General features: G+C 46.1%; 1 protein-coding gene and 1 long non-coding RNA gene across 6 annotated transcripts; one reads left to right on the plus strand and one right to left on the minus strand.

Annotated features, from left to right (window-relative positions):
* Positions 1-1060: 1060 nt before the first annotated feature.
* NPHP1 (nephrocystin 1) lies at positions 1061-13386 on the minus strand. 5 transcript variants are annotated; one of them, XM_068186246.1, is made up of 21 exons: positions 13291-13386; positions 12597-12661; positions 11823-11883; positions 11277-11413; positions 10747-10942; positions 10461-10562; positions 9893-9984; positions 9733-9772; positions 9370-9454; positions 8701-8795; positions 8291-8419; positions 7400-7474; positions 7016-7126; positions 6268-6345; positions 5983-6065; positions 5021-5097; positions 4646-4745; positions 4425-4537; positions 3051-3124; positions 2888-2932; positions 1061-1475 (listed from the first exon to the last, which is right to left on the minus strand). In XM_068186246.1, exons 1-21 carry the CDS (start codon positions 13357-13359, stop codon positions 1197-1199), a joined length of 2106 nt encoding a protein of 701 aa, XP_068042347.1. In that variant the 5' UTR covers positions 13360-13386; the 3' UTR covers positions 1061-1196. The 5 variants fall into 5 exon arrangements, with proteins under 5 accessions (XP_068042347.1, XP_068042348.1, XP_068042346.1 ...); XM_068186247.1 differs by having other exon boundaries at positions 4646-4742; positions 6268-6348; XM_068186245.1 differs by having other exon boundaries at positions 6268-6348.
* LOC137471728 (uncharacterized) lies at positions 5553-6594 on the plus strand. The gene is made up of 2 exons (XR_010997806.1): positions 5553-5890; positions 5959-6594. It is a non-coding gene; the product is annotated as an uncharacterized lncRNA (long non-coding RNA).
* Positions 13387-13912: the final 526 nt, after the last annotated feature.

Here is a 13912-nt window from a genome sequence, read left to right on the forward strand (position 1 = left end):
GCCTCCTGGCAAATGCAGTTTGGATTCGGGAAGCGCTTGCTGTCTCATCCAGTGCACTCTGCCTGGCCCCAGAACTCCCAGAAAAGGGGTGGGATGAAAGGCTGGGGGTGGCACTTCTGCCTGGTGGCCCAGAGCAGACAGAATGAACCCATTAACCCGGGCAATGGGCTACAGCAGGAGGAAGACACTGTCCCATTGAGTTATCCCAGCTCTGCTAGGCAAGACAGGTGATGCCCCAGGAACTCAGCTTCTATGCCAAGCTCTTGCACAACACAGAACAAAGATCAAATCCATGTCTCTGAGTGCTTCCTAGGCTGGGGGAAGTGCTCTGTGGTTTTTCTGGAGGCTCCAGTTTACAAATACTCCAGTGGGAGCTGGTTTTGGCTCCATGCAGTGGAGGTTTTCAAAAATCGTGTTTCAAATCTTGCCAGACAAAACTGAGCCTGGCCTGGGCTTAAATCCAGGTGTGATTCAGTGGCAATGTCCCCATCACCCTGCAGGAAGCATCCAGATGCTCCAGCACCAAAGAGAAAGTGGATTGATCACTTCACCCTGGGAATGGGCAGCACACAGCCTGTGGTCACAAGGTGCTCAGGGGTCAGCAGAGGAAATAATCCTGGGGAAGCACAGCATTCCCAGGATTCCCACCAGCTGCTATTTGTGTTGGGTCGGGCACATTCCTGGGAGTAACCCAGCCTCCTCCTGAGTGGGGGAGAAGAACAGGCAAACAGTCTAAAAATGGAGCAACCTGCTGGTCACTGGTTGGACAAGAGAGGATTCTTCTCCTAAGCTGGCTGCCCTTGTTCAGCAGCATTCTTAAAGATCGCTGCTCTTTCCATTCCCTGCGCCCAGGCTGCTGGGGGACTGGGACAAAGAGCCTTTTGTTCACACTGATTAAAACAACACTGGAAATTAATTGGAAGCTGCATGAGAGGAGAAAAGGGCTACCTCAGCTTTGGCAAAATATAATACCTGACATGGCTACAACAGGTAGTAACAGGCAACCAGAGCCTTGATTAATGCTGCAAAGTTAAACACTTAAAAAACAATTTCCAGTAGATAAACAGATAAAATAATTTTAATCTCTCTCAAAATCTTAATTGTGCTAAAATATCCATTATGATTCAGCTCCTACACAATCTCTTTGATAAGAATTTAATTTTATTGTTACCACATCCTTAGACAGCCTGAATTGTTCATTCTCCAGGACTGTTTTCCCTCACTTCTCCTAAGAAATCATAGGCCAGCTCTGAGATGTCAAAGGCTCTGTGGGTGTTTTCTGATGATAGCAGGTACTCCAGTGCGCCGTCCTTCTCCCGGCTCCTTTTCAGGAAGTCATGGATCACCTTCCAACGAGACAATTCCACCTCTTCCTCAGCCCATCTGTAGCTGGGGAGGAATGTGGAGCAGAGCAGAGGGAACACAGAGTCGTGGTACACCAGGACAAACGCAGACTTCAGGAATTCTTGATCTCTCTGCAGAGAAGAGTGTTTGAAAATACCTCAGTGCAAACATACGGTGTTGCCAAGCACTTTTCCAAAGTATTGTATATGGGGAAAAAATCCAAACAACTCACTCCCAGTTCCCAGGAAAACAACAGAAAGAGATCTATCTTCCTAAACACACATCAGTTATCTCAGATAAGCCTCCAGCATATCCACAAACCTGCACCCTGAACTCTGCCAGCCTTCCCACAAACTACAGGCACTGAGAGCCTTTTGCTGTGGGGTATTTATATTTCTTAAAAGCAGTGCCACATCCTCCCTGCCCTGGAAGCCCAAACTCCTCTCATTTCCATGCTGTCCTAGGCGGAGCATGGCTCCAATCCCACTCCTTGGAGCCAGAGATGATGCTGCCCTTGGGCACTGTTGTCCCACTCTTTGTGCATGGTGTGACCTGTGTGCTCCCCTGTAAAGATCAGTCTGGAAAACCCAGAGACAAAGGATCAGCCTGGTCAATTATCAAACACATGGGAAAGATCCAAGTCCAGAGTGTCCCAGCCCCAGGAGTGCTGTGCCTGGCAGGGAGCGTTTCACAGCTCAGCCTCATGGAACCACGCGAGGGGTGAGCATTCAGCGGGAAGCAATCCTCCCATGGGAGTGGCACATGCCAGTCAGGTAGAACTGGATGGTTCTGGGATCCTGGGGAGTTGCCAATTCCGTGAGCAGATCTGCTCTCCTTTTGGATGAATTGCCCTGAAAAAGCTGCTCTGACTCAGAGGGTGTTTGTTCTGCGTAAACGGGGAGCCATCCTTGTGCATCAATTCAGGAGCATGTACAGGGAATGAAATATCCCACTGCTGCTTCCAGGAAATCCAGGACTGAGTGCCAATGGCTTTCTCCTTCAGTTCCCTGCTGCTGCTCTCTGTCCAGGGGACAGGACGTAGGACAAGGTATGGGTGAGCCCAGGGACATCCAAGTCAATTCTCCAGCTGTCTACGTGCCAAAACGTGGCATTACAACTCTCTGGGGTAGGAAAATCTGAGGAATTTAGGGGGCCTTTTCCTAGGCAGATTGTGGAAGGATTGAAGCTCATAGTTTGAAGGAGGGAAGATGATTTTGTGGGCATATACAGCCCCTTTTTGTATCCATGGAAAGCTTTTACCACCTGACTGTTGGAAGCACATCTTGACAGGGAGTCACTCTGGGTACCAACCTGTAACAGGTTTCCCCCTAACAACACTGAAATAAAAAGTTACAAATTTTCCTCCTGCTCCTGGTTTACTGTTATAAATCTGGGTGAGAAATATTAAGAAGTTCATTTACATATCTCTATTTTCTAAACAGATGTATGGTGAGAGGAAAAGCTAAGCAGCAATTGCAGTGGCAGGGAGCAGCTAGTTGGAATTACCCTGAATATATGGAAAGAAAAACCTGTAGTTTGTTACCTTCTCAATTTTCTTCAATGTTCTTTCTTTGTCTGCCCAGGCACTCTAAAATTAAATACACAATCAGAACAAGATGGAAGAACTTTGTATTCTCCCAGGACAAAAAAAAAAAAAAAAAAAAACCCTTCAAATTTTGCCTGGAAATCCTGACAAGGTAACATACCCGAAGTGCATCCATCAGGTCTGGCTGATCCAGGAGTTGAGGGAAAGTTGCTAGAACAGGATTACAGATTAAGTCTGAAACAGAAAACAAACACATTCAAGGCTAAGGAAGAATCAGTTTTCAAAATATTGGCACATTCTATTATTCAGCAAGCACATCATCTCCTGTCAGATTATTCCAAAGGGAAAATGAGCTGTGACAGTTCTCCAGAGCAGGGAAGGTAGGAGAACTCCCTAAAAACTGTTCTGACTGCAGCAAATTCTCAGTGGCTGAGAGACAGTTAAACCAGGAGAGGAGACACACAAAGCCCAGTGCTGTTTATTGGGAATGCCAGCAAACATGAGCCCTTCCCGATTTACCTGCCAGAGATGTTTTCCCTCATTTCTGCACCTGTCTTTTTTATACACACCTGCAACTGTGCTGCTTAGTTTGGATGTTATGGATAAACACATTTGGGTTCTACCTCACCCTGGCATGCCTGGTGTGGCATTTTAGGAGAACCAGGAGCCAAGTGCACAGTGAATTTTCCCAATGGAGCACATACTCCACTGCACAGGTGTCCTGGTGCTTTTGGGTCACTTCCATGAGAAATCACTCTGCTCTTGTGATTATTTTAATTAATGAGACTGTGGGTAAGATTCTAAGTGATGGAGAGCAGGATTTTGGCTGCAGTGTTTTCTTTGTCGTGTGACTTCAAATATTGAAAGTACACTTCTTCCTTCACCTTGAAGCTGATGGCAAGTTTGGTAAACATGAAGCATTTACTAATGTTCAAACATTTCAGGGAAGAGAGCCAGGACTGATGACTTCTGGGAAGTAGAACAGGCATTTTCAACTGTCTATTCCTAAAGCGATGGTGGATTTTGAAATACTAAAAATCTTAGAAAAATTTAGTAATCTAGAAATCTTCTTTAGTTGCACAGCTACCAGAACAACTCCTGGGATAAAGCCTTTCAATGACTTCATATAAAGTCTGAATCCAAAGGGATGCAATTTAACTCCAGGAGAGGTTGTCAGTCTGATCTACTGTCCTAAATTAAGAAGATCAAGTCAGGTAAGTGCGGCAGTTCTCACCTATATAAATTAATACATAGTACAGTTAAGAAATTTAATTTTTCTTTATTTCGAGTTGGTTTTAAAATGGAGAAGCCTATAAACTATCATTAGTTCTGTTGAATAATCAGGGCAAGACACTGAGTTCTAAATCCAGAATTCTCCCAACTTCTGTCTCTCCCTACTGTCAGTAAGTAAATAATAATTAAAAACTAAAAATAAAGAGGATAACTTAGCCTGAGTGCCAAAAACATCTCTTACCAAAGGGAGACCTGGCAAGAGTCATTCCCCGGACGAACCTGATCTTCCTCCAGTGCTCACCTGTGCTTTGCATGCTCATCCTGTCTTTCAGGAGGGCATCTCCAAGGATTTGCCGATAAAACACCAGGAGATGGATGTAGCACATGCCTCCAACTAATGTTTCAGGGAGAAAACTGTTGGGAAAATAAGGGACAGCAGTTGAGGTGTTCATTGCAAACACTGCAGATTTCTCTAGGCTATCTGGAATACTTTTTTCATTTTATGGAAGCACAAGGACTCACTTCAGGATGTCTTTTGAGTGCACACTTGGTGACTTCACTTTCACCAGAAGCACAGGCTGCTTCCTGAGGCTCATAAACTGCTGAAAAACCCCAGAGCCTGCTGCAGGAATAGACAGCCCAGATTCAAACAGTCAGTTTGAAACAACAGTAATAATACTATTACAAAAACGGGCATTTCAGTGGGTTGAGAACTCTTTCGAGTTTACTTAGCCTGGTAGCACCCAGCTCCCCACAGCCAAGGCAAAAGCAGATAAATAATTAAATACATGCAAAAACAGAACACACAAACCCAAACCAGGCTGTGGGGACTGTTGTGAAGGAGATGCAGCATTAATCACATTATTATGTCTATATTATATTGAAAACAAACCACACCTCTCCTTGATATTGATGGGTCAACCTCAATGCCTCTCTCATAGGGAGTTCCACCACTCAGGACCAGCTCATACATCCTATCAATAAAGATAAATTTGAAGTCTGTATGATATTGGGAATTCAACTATTTTTGGAATTTAATTGTACAGAGAAGTCAATTATTTTAAAAGCCATTAACAACATTCTTTCTTTTCCACAGCCCAAATATTTTTCTTGTATGGAATTTAGCAATTGTTTCACTAAAATGGTTTTGAGGAATCACCACTTCAACAATTAAAATCTTCCATAATTAAAATTTGTTAAAGAATAACTCCAGTTCTGCCAAGAGTAAGTCACTGCTAAAACAAGCATGAAATTTAATCTGTAATACCATGCTTACTTAATGAAATAGTAGAACAATACTTTTAAAATATAATAATAAATGAGACTTTGAAGAGATTTAGAGACTTCTAGAACAGTAGAGGTGTCCTGTGGATATTTTTTTTTGAGCTGTAACCCAGATAAATTCAGAATACATATACATAATATATATATATGTCTACCAATGTTTGGTAAAAACCAAGTCTTGAAAGTCTGAGCTACAATGAATTATTTCTGTCAATAAACACCAAGTTTTCCTACATTTAATAAAATAAAAATATACACAATTTATTATTCTTTCAGATGACTGGACCCACTAATCAAAAATCAGCTGCAAAATATAATTCACACTCCAAGAGCAGTGAGAGATTAATTCACAACAACTCCTACCTGACTCCAGGTCTTGGGAACCAGTCTCCCAATTTTCACATGGGAAAGGGAAAATGTGGCAAAGAAGAGCCAGAATCATAAAGGACTGGTCTGGATGCCCCCTGCCCCAGCAGTGTCTAAGTATGAAAGATGAGCTTAACTCTCAGTCTAAAACAGATGTATATACATCTCTGTGTAAATACAGGGAGAGCAGGAAAAGGCAACAAACTCACTTGGAAGGAACCGGAATCCCACTGGAAGTGAAAAGCTTCAGAAAGGTCCAGCCACAGCTCAGCTCTCCTCTTTCACCTGTTGACTAGAAAAAAAAAAAGAGAAATGTAAATTATTTGAGCAGCTGACCTAGAAAGAGTGACTGAACCACAATTAGTAACAGTAACCACATGAAAATTGTTGTAGTTATCCCCTTTTCCTCTTTCACCCTTGTGTGTTTAAAAATCACAGTCTGCCTTCTCTGAGGGTAGTTTTTTTTCTGGGTTTACCATCTACTGTCTTACTACCTGTTGTGCTTTCCAGCAGCATATCCCAGATGGATAGGCTCTATCTGTGTAAACTGGAGCTGGAAACCACTGTCCATGCTGCTGAAACAGTTAAAACTTTAGTTTTCCAACTGTACAGGACATTAATCTGAAATAAATCACAGAGATGGAAAACTGCAGGAGTGAAGAGAGAGCTAGTCCATTGTGATCCCGTGGCATGGGATCTTTGGCACAAGTTATTTCAGTGTTGGTACAGGGACACTCATGTCCATGAGTCAGAGGGATTTTTATTCTCTAATTAGGGATATTCTCCCATCAGAGAATCCCAGAATGGTTTGAGTTGGAAGGGATTTTAAGGATCATCTCGTTCCACCCCTGCCACAGGCAGAGATATCTTCCACTATCCCAGGCTGCTCCAAGCCCCGTCTAACCTGGCCTTGGACACTCCCAGGGATCCAGAGGGAGCCACAGCTTCTCTGGGCAACCTGTGCCAAGGCCTCCCCACCCTCACACAGAAGAATTCCTTCCCAATACCCCATCTATCCCTGCCCTCTGATAGTGGGAAGTCATTCCCCCTTGTCCTATCACTACATGAGCTTGTGAAAAGTCTCTCTCCATCTTTCCTGTAGGCTCCTTCCAGGTAAACCTATTCTCTGATCCTGTTCTCTTATGAGGGATATTCTCTAGTCCTATTCTCTAACTGGGAACAGCTGGTTCCCTTTATGAACCTGCCCTTGGAGCGATTTCCACTGCACCTCCCCACACTCACATTGCATTTGTACGTGATGCCAAGCTCAAACAATATCCCAGTGTCTGAAGACAGGGAGTTGGACCTGACAAAAGAGTCACCATCAAGCAAGCTGGGTAAGATGCCCATCACCTGATACAGAGAGAGGGAGGAAGAAAAAAAAAGTTAATGTACCTATAAAAAACAAAAAATATTTTGAACTTTTAAATGCCACCAAGCACATCCCCCACTCAACACAAGATCTCAGACCCAATGCCACTGCACATAAAAATGAGGAGAGAACAAATTCCAGTCAAAATCTTGCTCCCCTTTTTGTCTTTCCATGGAGCACAGCTGTGCCACCAAGGAACACTTTAGTGACACTGAAGGAAGAAGTTGTAAACAGCCAGGGGCTGTGTCACCTACCCTTGGAGAAAAGGTCCAAGTTTGAGGATTTTTAGGCAGCCACGTGGCTCTCACTGTGTGAATGTTACTCAGCACCTAAAATGGGGAAAAACGCTAAGGCAAGTTTTTCTGGAAAGCCCTCTGCTTTCAGAAAATGCAGGGTTATCCCAGATGGATCCAACACTGCACACAACAAAGACAACTGGAAGAAAACTGCTGGATAATCAGGGCTATGTTTTTACAAAAAGCTGCTCTGCACACACACAAAGGAACAGAGGATCAAGGGCACATGGAGGAATCTGACCCTGACCCAGCTGCTCCCAGGCCCATCCCAGGAGACAGATCAGCCCAGGAAACACTCATTGCAAGGAACACAAAGGAGCCAGAAGGCACAATGGCAGGTGGGGGACCCAAAATTAGGGACTCAGAGAAACGGAGCTCCCGCCCCAGCCCCTCCCAGGGCCACCCAGTACAGCCCTGAGCCCCAGGGGCCGGGTGTGACTGTCACCCTGAGTCAGGAGCAGCTTCCTGGCTCACCTCACACTGCCCAGGGACATTCTGGGGCTGCACCTGATTTACCATGAGAGGAAAGCAGAGAGGGAGAAACCAAAGGCAGATAAAGGGAGGGGTCAAGTGCCTCGTGGAGTACCAAGGGTGGGAAGCAGGGCTGAGTGTGCTTGCCTGGCCATGCCCAGTGCCCATCAATGCAGTCTGGCCTGTTTCATCATTAAAGTTCCATTCTTCTGGGTGAGTGGGCTCAAATCAGACTCATCTGAGCATAAATTAAGCAGCTTGGGAGGCAGACTGTGTGTGTGTGTCTCTGAGTGAGACGGAGAGGAACCAGAATCTGAAGGATCCTGGAAGTTCCAAATCTCCTGCAGTCCTTTTTTGGGAAGCAGACACGTTCCTTACCCGGCTGCCATCGAAGAGGCAGAGCCGGACGTGGCGGCTGAGGACCCGCACGCCGGTTCCAGGGAGAGGGATCATCTTGCAGCTGCATAAAGTGACAATCAGGGACACTCTGGTGGGTCTAGGATGGATCTGAAATACAGCAGAAGTAGGATTAAACCTACAGGGCCCTCTCCATGTGGTCTCATTTTGTGTTTATGGACCGAGATTATTCTCCCAACCACAAACCCAGTGCAGTGCAGTGGTTTCTTCACAAGCCTTTAGCTCTGCCCCAGGGATGTTTTAGTGGGACAGACAGAAGGTCCCAGCAGAAGAAATATTTGCATCAGAAATGGTGCAAATTAAGACATAATCATTAGCCAAAAGGAAAGAAGGCAAATAAAGTTTGTGTTCCCCTTAACAGCAAAACTCACAGTATTTCTGTCAGAGTTCCACACCAAGTCTTTAAAAGCTAGCTGGGATGGAGTAAGCTTGGGTTGCAAATAGTAACTTGCTCGAAACTCTTCACCTACAACAACAGTAAATTTAAAACCTCTTCATTTTTCAAATGATCTTTATTGTGCCAGAAAGGACAACACCCAAAATTCATGTCCAGTTGAATACTTGACTAAACAAAACTATGGAATTACCTGCCATGAGCACTGTGAGCATTCTGAAGTATTTCATCTCAAAAGTACAATAACTTAATTTTACAAAGAGATTAAACAGCTTTAAACAGAAAGACTAACAGAACATGAGATATCAATATATTTGGTGAAGAGACTAGAAAAGCCCTTTGAGAAAAATGAAATATTAAAATAAAACAAAACAAAACAAAAAAGTCATAATTTCCTGCAAAGTCAACAGGAACGAACTTCCAAAGAGGAAACTGTTTGAAATCATGAGGAAATTTGACAGGATTTCACATTGATAAATTAAAATTTAAGGGAAAAATATCTTTTATACATGATTTGATGAGTCAAATATAGCCAGTTAGCCAATTAATTAAAATTAAGCAGTATGGCTAGGGGTCCAACAGGCTGGTGACCAGGGTCAGAAAGCCACCACAAACACTTGAGAATCTTGCCAGGTGAAATCCCTACCTTCCTCCAAGAGCTGGAAAAGCATGGATGGGCGGAATCCTGCAGGAACTGCCCCTGTGGTGGTCAGTACCTCCACAGTGTCATTCTAGTAAAAACAAAAAAAAAAAGATATTACTGTTCCTGCTATTTAACAGAAAATTCATCCTAATTTACAGCTCTGTTTAGAACCAGAAACTTGAGATATCAGTCACCTCTTCTGAGGCATTTTTGTGGCATTTCTTGCTACCAAAAACTCCCAAAAGACAGATGTTAATTAAGAACAATGGTCTTTGATATGAGATGCAGTGTTTGGGGAAAGGCACAGCTTGCTTACAAAATAATGAAGACTATGGCAGGTGAAGCTGCACTCTAAGGAGCACCTACCTCTATGATGGCTCGGACAGCACTCCAGTGGGAATCTGTTCTGGAAGAAAATAGAGGGATTTATAGTAAATCCTCATGTGAACAAAAATTTAACCACCAAACATTGCTCTGTTTCCAAATAGCAGCAGCTTCACAACCATGTCTGAGACAATCCATTTACCTTCTTTTAATTTCAGTTCCATCTGCTGTTTCATCCACCACTTCTATGTGTTCTTCTGACTCCTCCTGGCTTTCTTCCTCTTCCTTAGGAACCTGGAATTCACATTTAAAATGGCAAAAGCCTTGATTTCTTCCTAGTTCTGTTCTTAAAAATGCCTTCTCCAACCACAGCCCATATTAATATAAGTTTAAAATAAATAAAGTAAGTTTAGAAGAGGAGATTTTCTCTGTGATGCAGAAAATTGTCACACGTTTACAGACTCCCATTTCAGATAAATTATTAAAACCCCATATCAAAATCCACAGCAGCTTGGAGTCTTCAGAGTTGACCAAAGATTCTGACTTTGATATTCAAGAAACTTCTCTGCCACAACTTCACAAGGCACAGAAATGCTGCTCTTGATGGATATCTCCAGTGACATGGACAAAAACCATGGAGTTATTTCCAAATAACTGGCTTTATTTCCAAACACCATACTGCATTGCAACCCATTTTGTGCAGATATATGATAATTAATCTATATAAAAGAGCAGAGTTGAGATTAGGACAGAGGTTGCAGCACACCAACCGCAAGGTATGTCCTGGGAACGAGGCCTCTCTCTCCCTTGGAATTTTCAGCTACCCACCAGCCATCTGCCTTCTTGTCGTGTATGAGCAGGATTTCACCTTTCTTTGGCATTGGAGGACGAGACAGAGACAAAAAAACAAGCAAATATTTAAATGAAAAAGGACCTAACTCCAATTCCTCCCCAAATCCCACAACTGGCTGAATCCCAAAAGCATAGGATTTCATTATAGTTACTGCTTAACTCAGAGTGATCTGCAGTAAAAACCCTTTACAGAGAGATATTTACCACAAATGTGAGATCCCCTTCCTGCTGGGCATCAAAGTTCCCGACAGCAACACATTCTCTCACATTTGGATCATCCAACAACTTTTCCTCATCTTCTTCTTCTTCAGTGTCTTCTTCCTCACTTTCTTCATCTTCACTCTCCTCCTCTTCTTCATTTCCCTCTTCTGCATGAGGGCCTTTCTGGTGTTCCTCAGCCCTACCCAAAACAATTCAAACTATTTTTTAGTATGATTCCCACCAAACTTTTTGAATTGCTGTCAAGCCTCTGCAAGGACATTATTCAGATACAGCATTTTCATTCCTCTGTTTTGCTCTGTCCTGAAGAAACTCCTCCAAACCTTATATTGCAGCCATTATCCAGCACCCTGAGAAAATCCTAGCAAGTCATAAATTACTTCTCTCCTGAGCACTTCTTTTTTTATCCTTCTGTTATTTTTCAGCTAATTAAGGGGGTGAGATAATGGTTTATCAAGGTCCATTCTAGCCATCCTTTAAAAAACCAGTTGCATTTGTATCTTTAAGCTACTCACCCTGGATAATTCTTTGTCACATTATCCTGATCCAAGACAAGAAGGAGTTTCTGCAGCTGCTGGGAGAGTCTTAGCAACAGCTTTTCTTCCTCTTCCTTCCTCTGGCTGTAATTCCCCACTGGCGCAGGCTCGTCAGCCTGACAGAGAACCCAACAAATGCCCCAAAGAATCAAAGTTCCCCAATAAATTGCTCAAATAATCAAAGTTCCTCTATAAATTAAGTTTTCCAGACACGCCTTACAAGTTTTTCCCTTCCTGGGCTACTGTCACTCCCTCTTTAGTGACAATTTTCTTACCCTTTCACTCTGCTAAGGTGAAATTGTCTGTTAAGTTTTCACCTGGGACTTGGAAAAAATAAAGCATTAAAATGAGTTTTAAATTATGTAAATGGATATAAAAAATATGAATTGGAGAGATGACAAGCAGAGATTGTGCAGTGCTGGGCACTGCTCTTGTCCTGAGGCATCTAAAATGCAACACTGATTTTCTTTAAACACTTTCCATGCTGAATTTTGGAGAAAACCACAAATTAATCTCCATACTTACTTTTTTCAAACCACGGAGAGAATTTGTATTCTCCTCCACCAATTCCTTCAGCTGTGTACATCTGCATTGAAAGCAAGACAAGCAGATGGTAGTTTCTTAAAATTCTGACCCAAACCACACCTGCTGACTGAAAGGTGGCATTTTAGGTGCTGTGTGTCCCTCCAGGTTGAGAATTCCAAGCCCAGACAGCAGCATTTGACAGAATCCCAGAATAGCTGGGACTGGAATGGACCTCTGGAGCTCATCCAGTCCAACCCCACTGCTCAGGCAGGATCACCCTGAGTAGGAGGTCACCAGGATCCTGAGTAGGTGACACAGGAATGCATCCAGGTGGGTTTGGGATGTCTCCAGAGAGGGAGACTCCACACCCTCCCTGGGCACCTCTTCCAGTTCTCTGCCACCCTCATGCTGAAGTGGATCTTGTGTTTTAATTTATGGCCATTGCTCCTCCATCCTGTTGCTGGGCACCACCAGAAAGAGCCTGGCACCATCCCCTTGGCACCTGCCTTGGAGATATTTATATGGATTGGTGAGAGGCCCCCTCAGTCTTCCCTTCTCCAGACTGTCCTCAGTCCCAAAGGGCTGGGAAAGTGCCAGCCTGGAAAACAGGAGAGGGGAGGGGCAGGGCGAAAGCTGTACAAGTAGAAGAGAAAAGGCATGGAGGGAACGAACACTGCTGAGGGTACGTGAGGGGAGGGTGAGGGCAGCGCCCGGGCGGTGGGATCGAGGGAGGGATGGGGTTCGGGATGGGGGTCGGGATCCCCCTCACCTCACCTCAGCCGAAGGGCCTCCCGCTGCCCGGGGGCTGCAGCCGCGCTCTCCGCCCGCAGCGCCTCCACCTGCAACAGGGGACGGCGCGGTCAGGGGCCGGGGTGGGGCGAGACACCGGCTATGGCACCGGGACCGGCCCCGCTACATCCCCGGGACCGGCCCCGCTACATCCCCGGGACCGGCCCCGCTACATCCCCGGGACCGGCCCGGCTACATCCCCGGGACCGGCCCCGCTACATCCCCGGGACCGGCCCGGCTACATCCCCGGGACCTGCCCCGCTACATCCCCGGGACCTGCCCCGCTACATCCCCGGGACCTGCCCCGCTACATCCCCGGGACCGGCCCGGCTACATCCCCGGGACCGGCCCCGCTACATCCCCGGGACCGGCCCCGCTACATCCCCGGGACCGGCCCGGCTACATCCCCGGGACCGGCCCCGCTACATCCCCGGGACCTGCCCCGCTACATCCCCGGGACCTGCCCCGCTACATCCCCGGGACCGGCCCGGCTACATCCCCGGGACCGGCCCCGTTACATCCCCGGGACCTGCCCCGCTACATCCCCGGGACCTGCCCCGCTACATCCCCGGGACCGGCCCCGTTACATCCCCGGGACCGGCCCCGCTACATCCCCGGGACCTGCCCGGCTACATCCCCGGGACCTGCCCCGCTACATCCCCGGGACCTGCCCCGGTACCTGCGTCCGCAGCTCCCGGCTCCGGCGCTGCACCCGCTGCAGCGGCCCCCGCGCCCGCCGCTCCGACATCGTCACCGGGCAACGGGACAGCCCCGGCGCCGCCCGATGACGGGCCCGGGGCGGGGCCGGCAGCGCTCCGTGCCCCACACCCGGCCCCGGCAGCCCGGAGCTCTGGAACCTCCCTCGCATCCCCAACAGCCCCGGCGGCGCTTATCTGGGAAAAAACGATGTGGCGTTTTGTGATCCCAGCCATGGAATCACAGAATAGGTGGGGTTGGAAGGCACCTCTGGAGACCACGCAGTCTGATGGCAGGATCGTTAAGTCTGGGAAAGAGCTCCAAGATCAAGACCAAGCCTTAAGGGGCTCTGGGCAGTGCTTTTTCTCCCCCATAGATTTGAGAACTCCATAATACCTCCGAAAACCGGCAGCCTGCAATGAATCCGCCAGCGCTCCTTCTCCTGGCATTCTCTAGCAATGGGAAGAAGGAATTTGCTAAATCTACCTTCACAATTCCTTATCCAAAATGTCAGGAGGAATTCTTAATCCTTTATTTCACTTGTTCATTCACCCAGCCAACGTATGAGCTCTTTCACCACTTAATTGTCCCCATGCACACCCACA

The sequence above is a fragment of the Anomalospiza imberbis genome, chromosome 3 (genome assembly GCF_031753505.1).
Source record: "Anomalospiza imberbis isolate Cuckoo-Finch-1a 21T00152 chromosome 3, ASM3175350v1, whole genome shotgun sequence".
NCBI classification, from domain to species: Eukaryota; Metazoa; Chordata; class Aves; order Passeriformes; family Viduidae; genus Anomalospiza; species Anomalospiza imberbis.

Bases quoted from the DNA above. Each gene is read 5' to 3' on its own strand.
- NPHP1 (XM_068186245.1), bottom strand. From the start codon at position 13,359: ATGTCGGAGCGGCGGGCGCGGGGGCCGCTGCAGCGGGTGCAGCGCCGG. The intron at 9,773-9,892 runs GTAAATGGATTG...ATTTTCTTCCAG, and splicing joins GGAACTGAAATTAAAAGAAG to AACAGATTCCCACTGGAGTG. The intron at 4,538-4,645 runs GTGAGTCCTTGT...TTTTCCCAACAG, and splicing joins CACTCAAAAGACATCCTGAA to TTTTCTCCCTGAAACATTAG.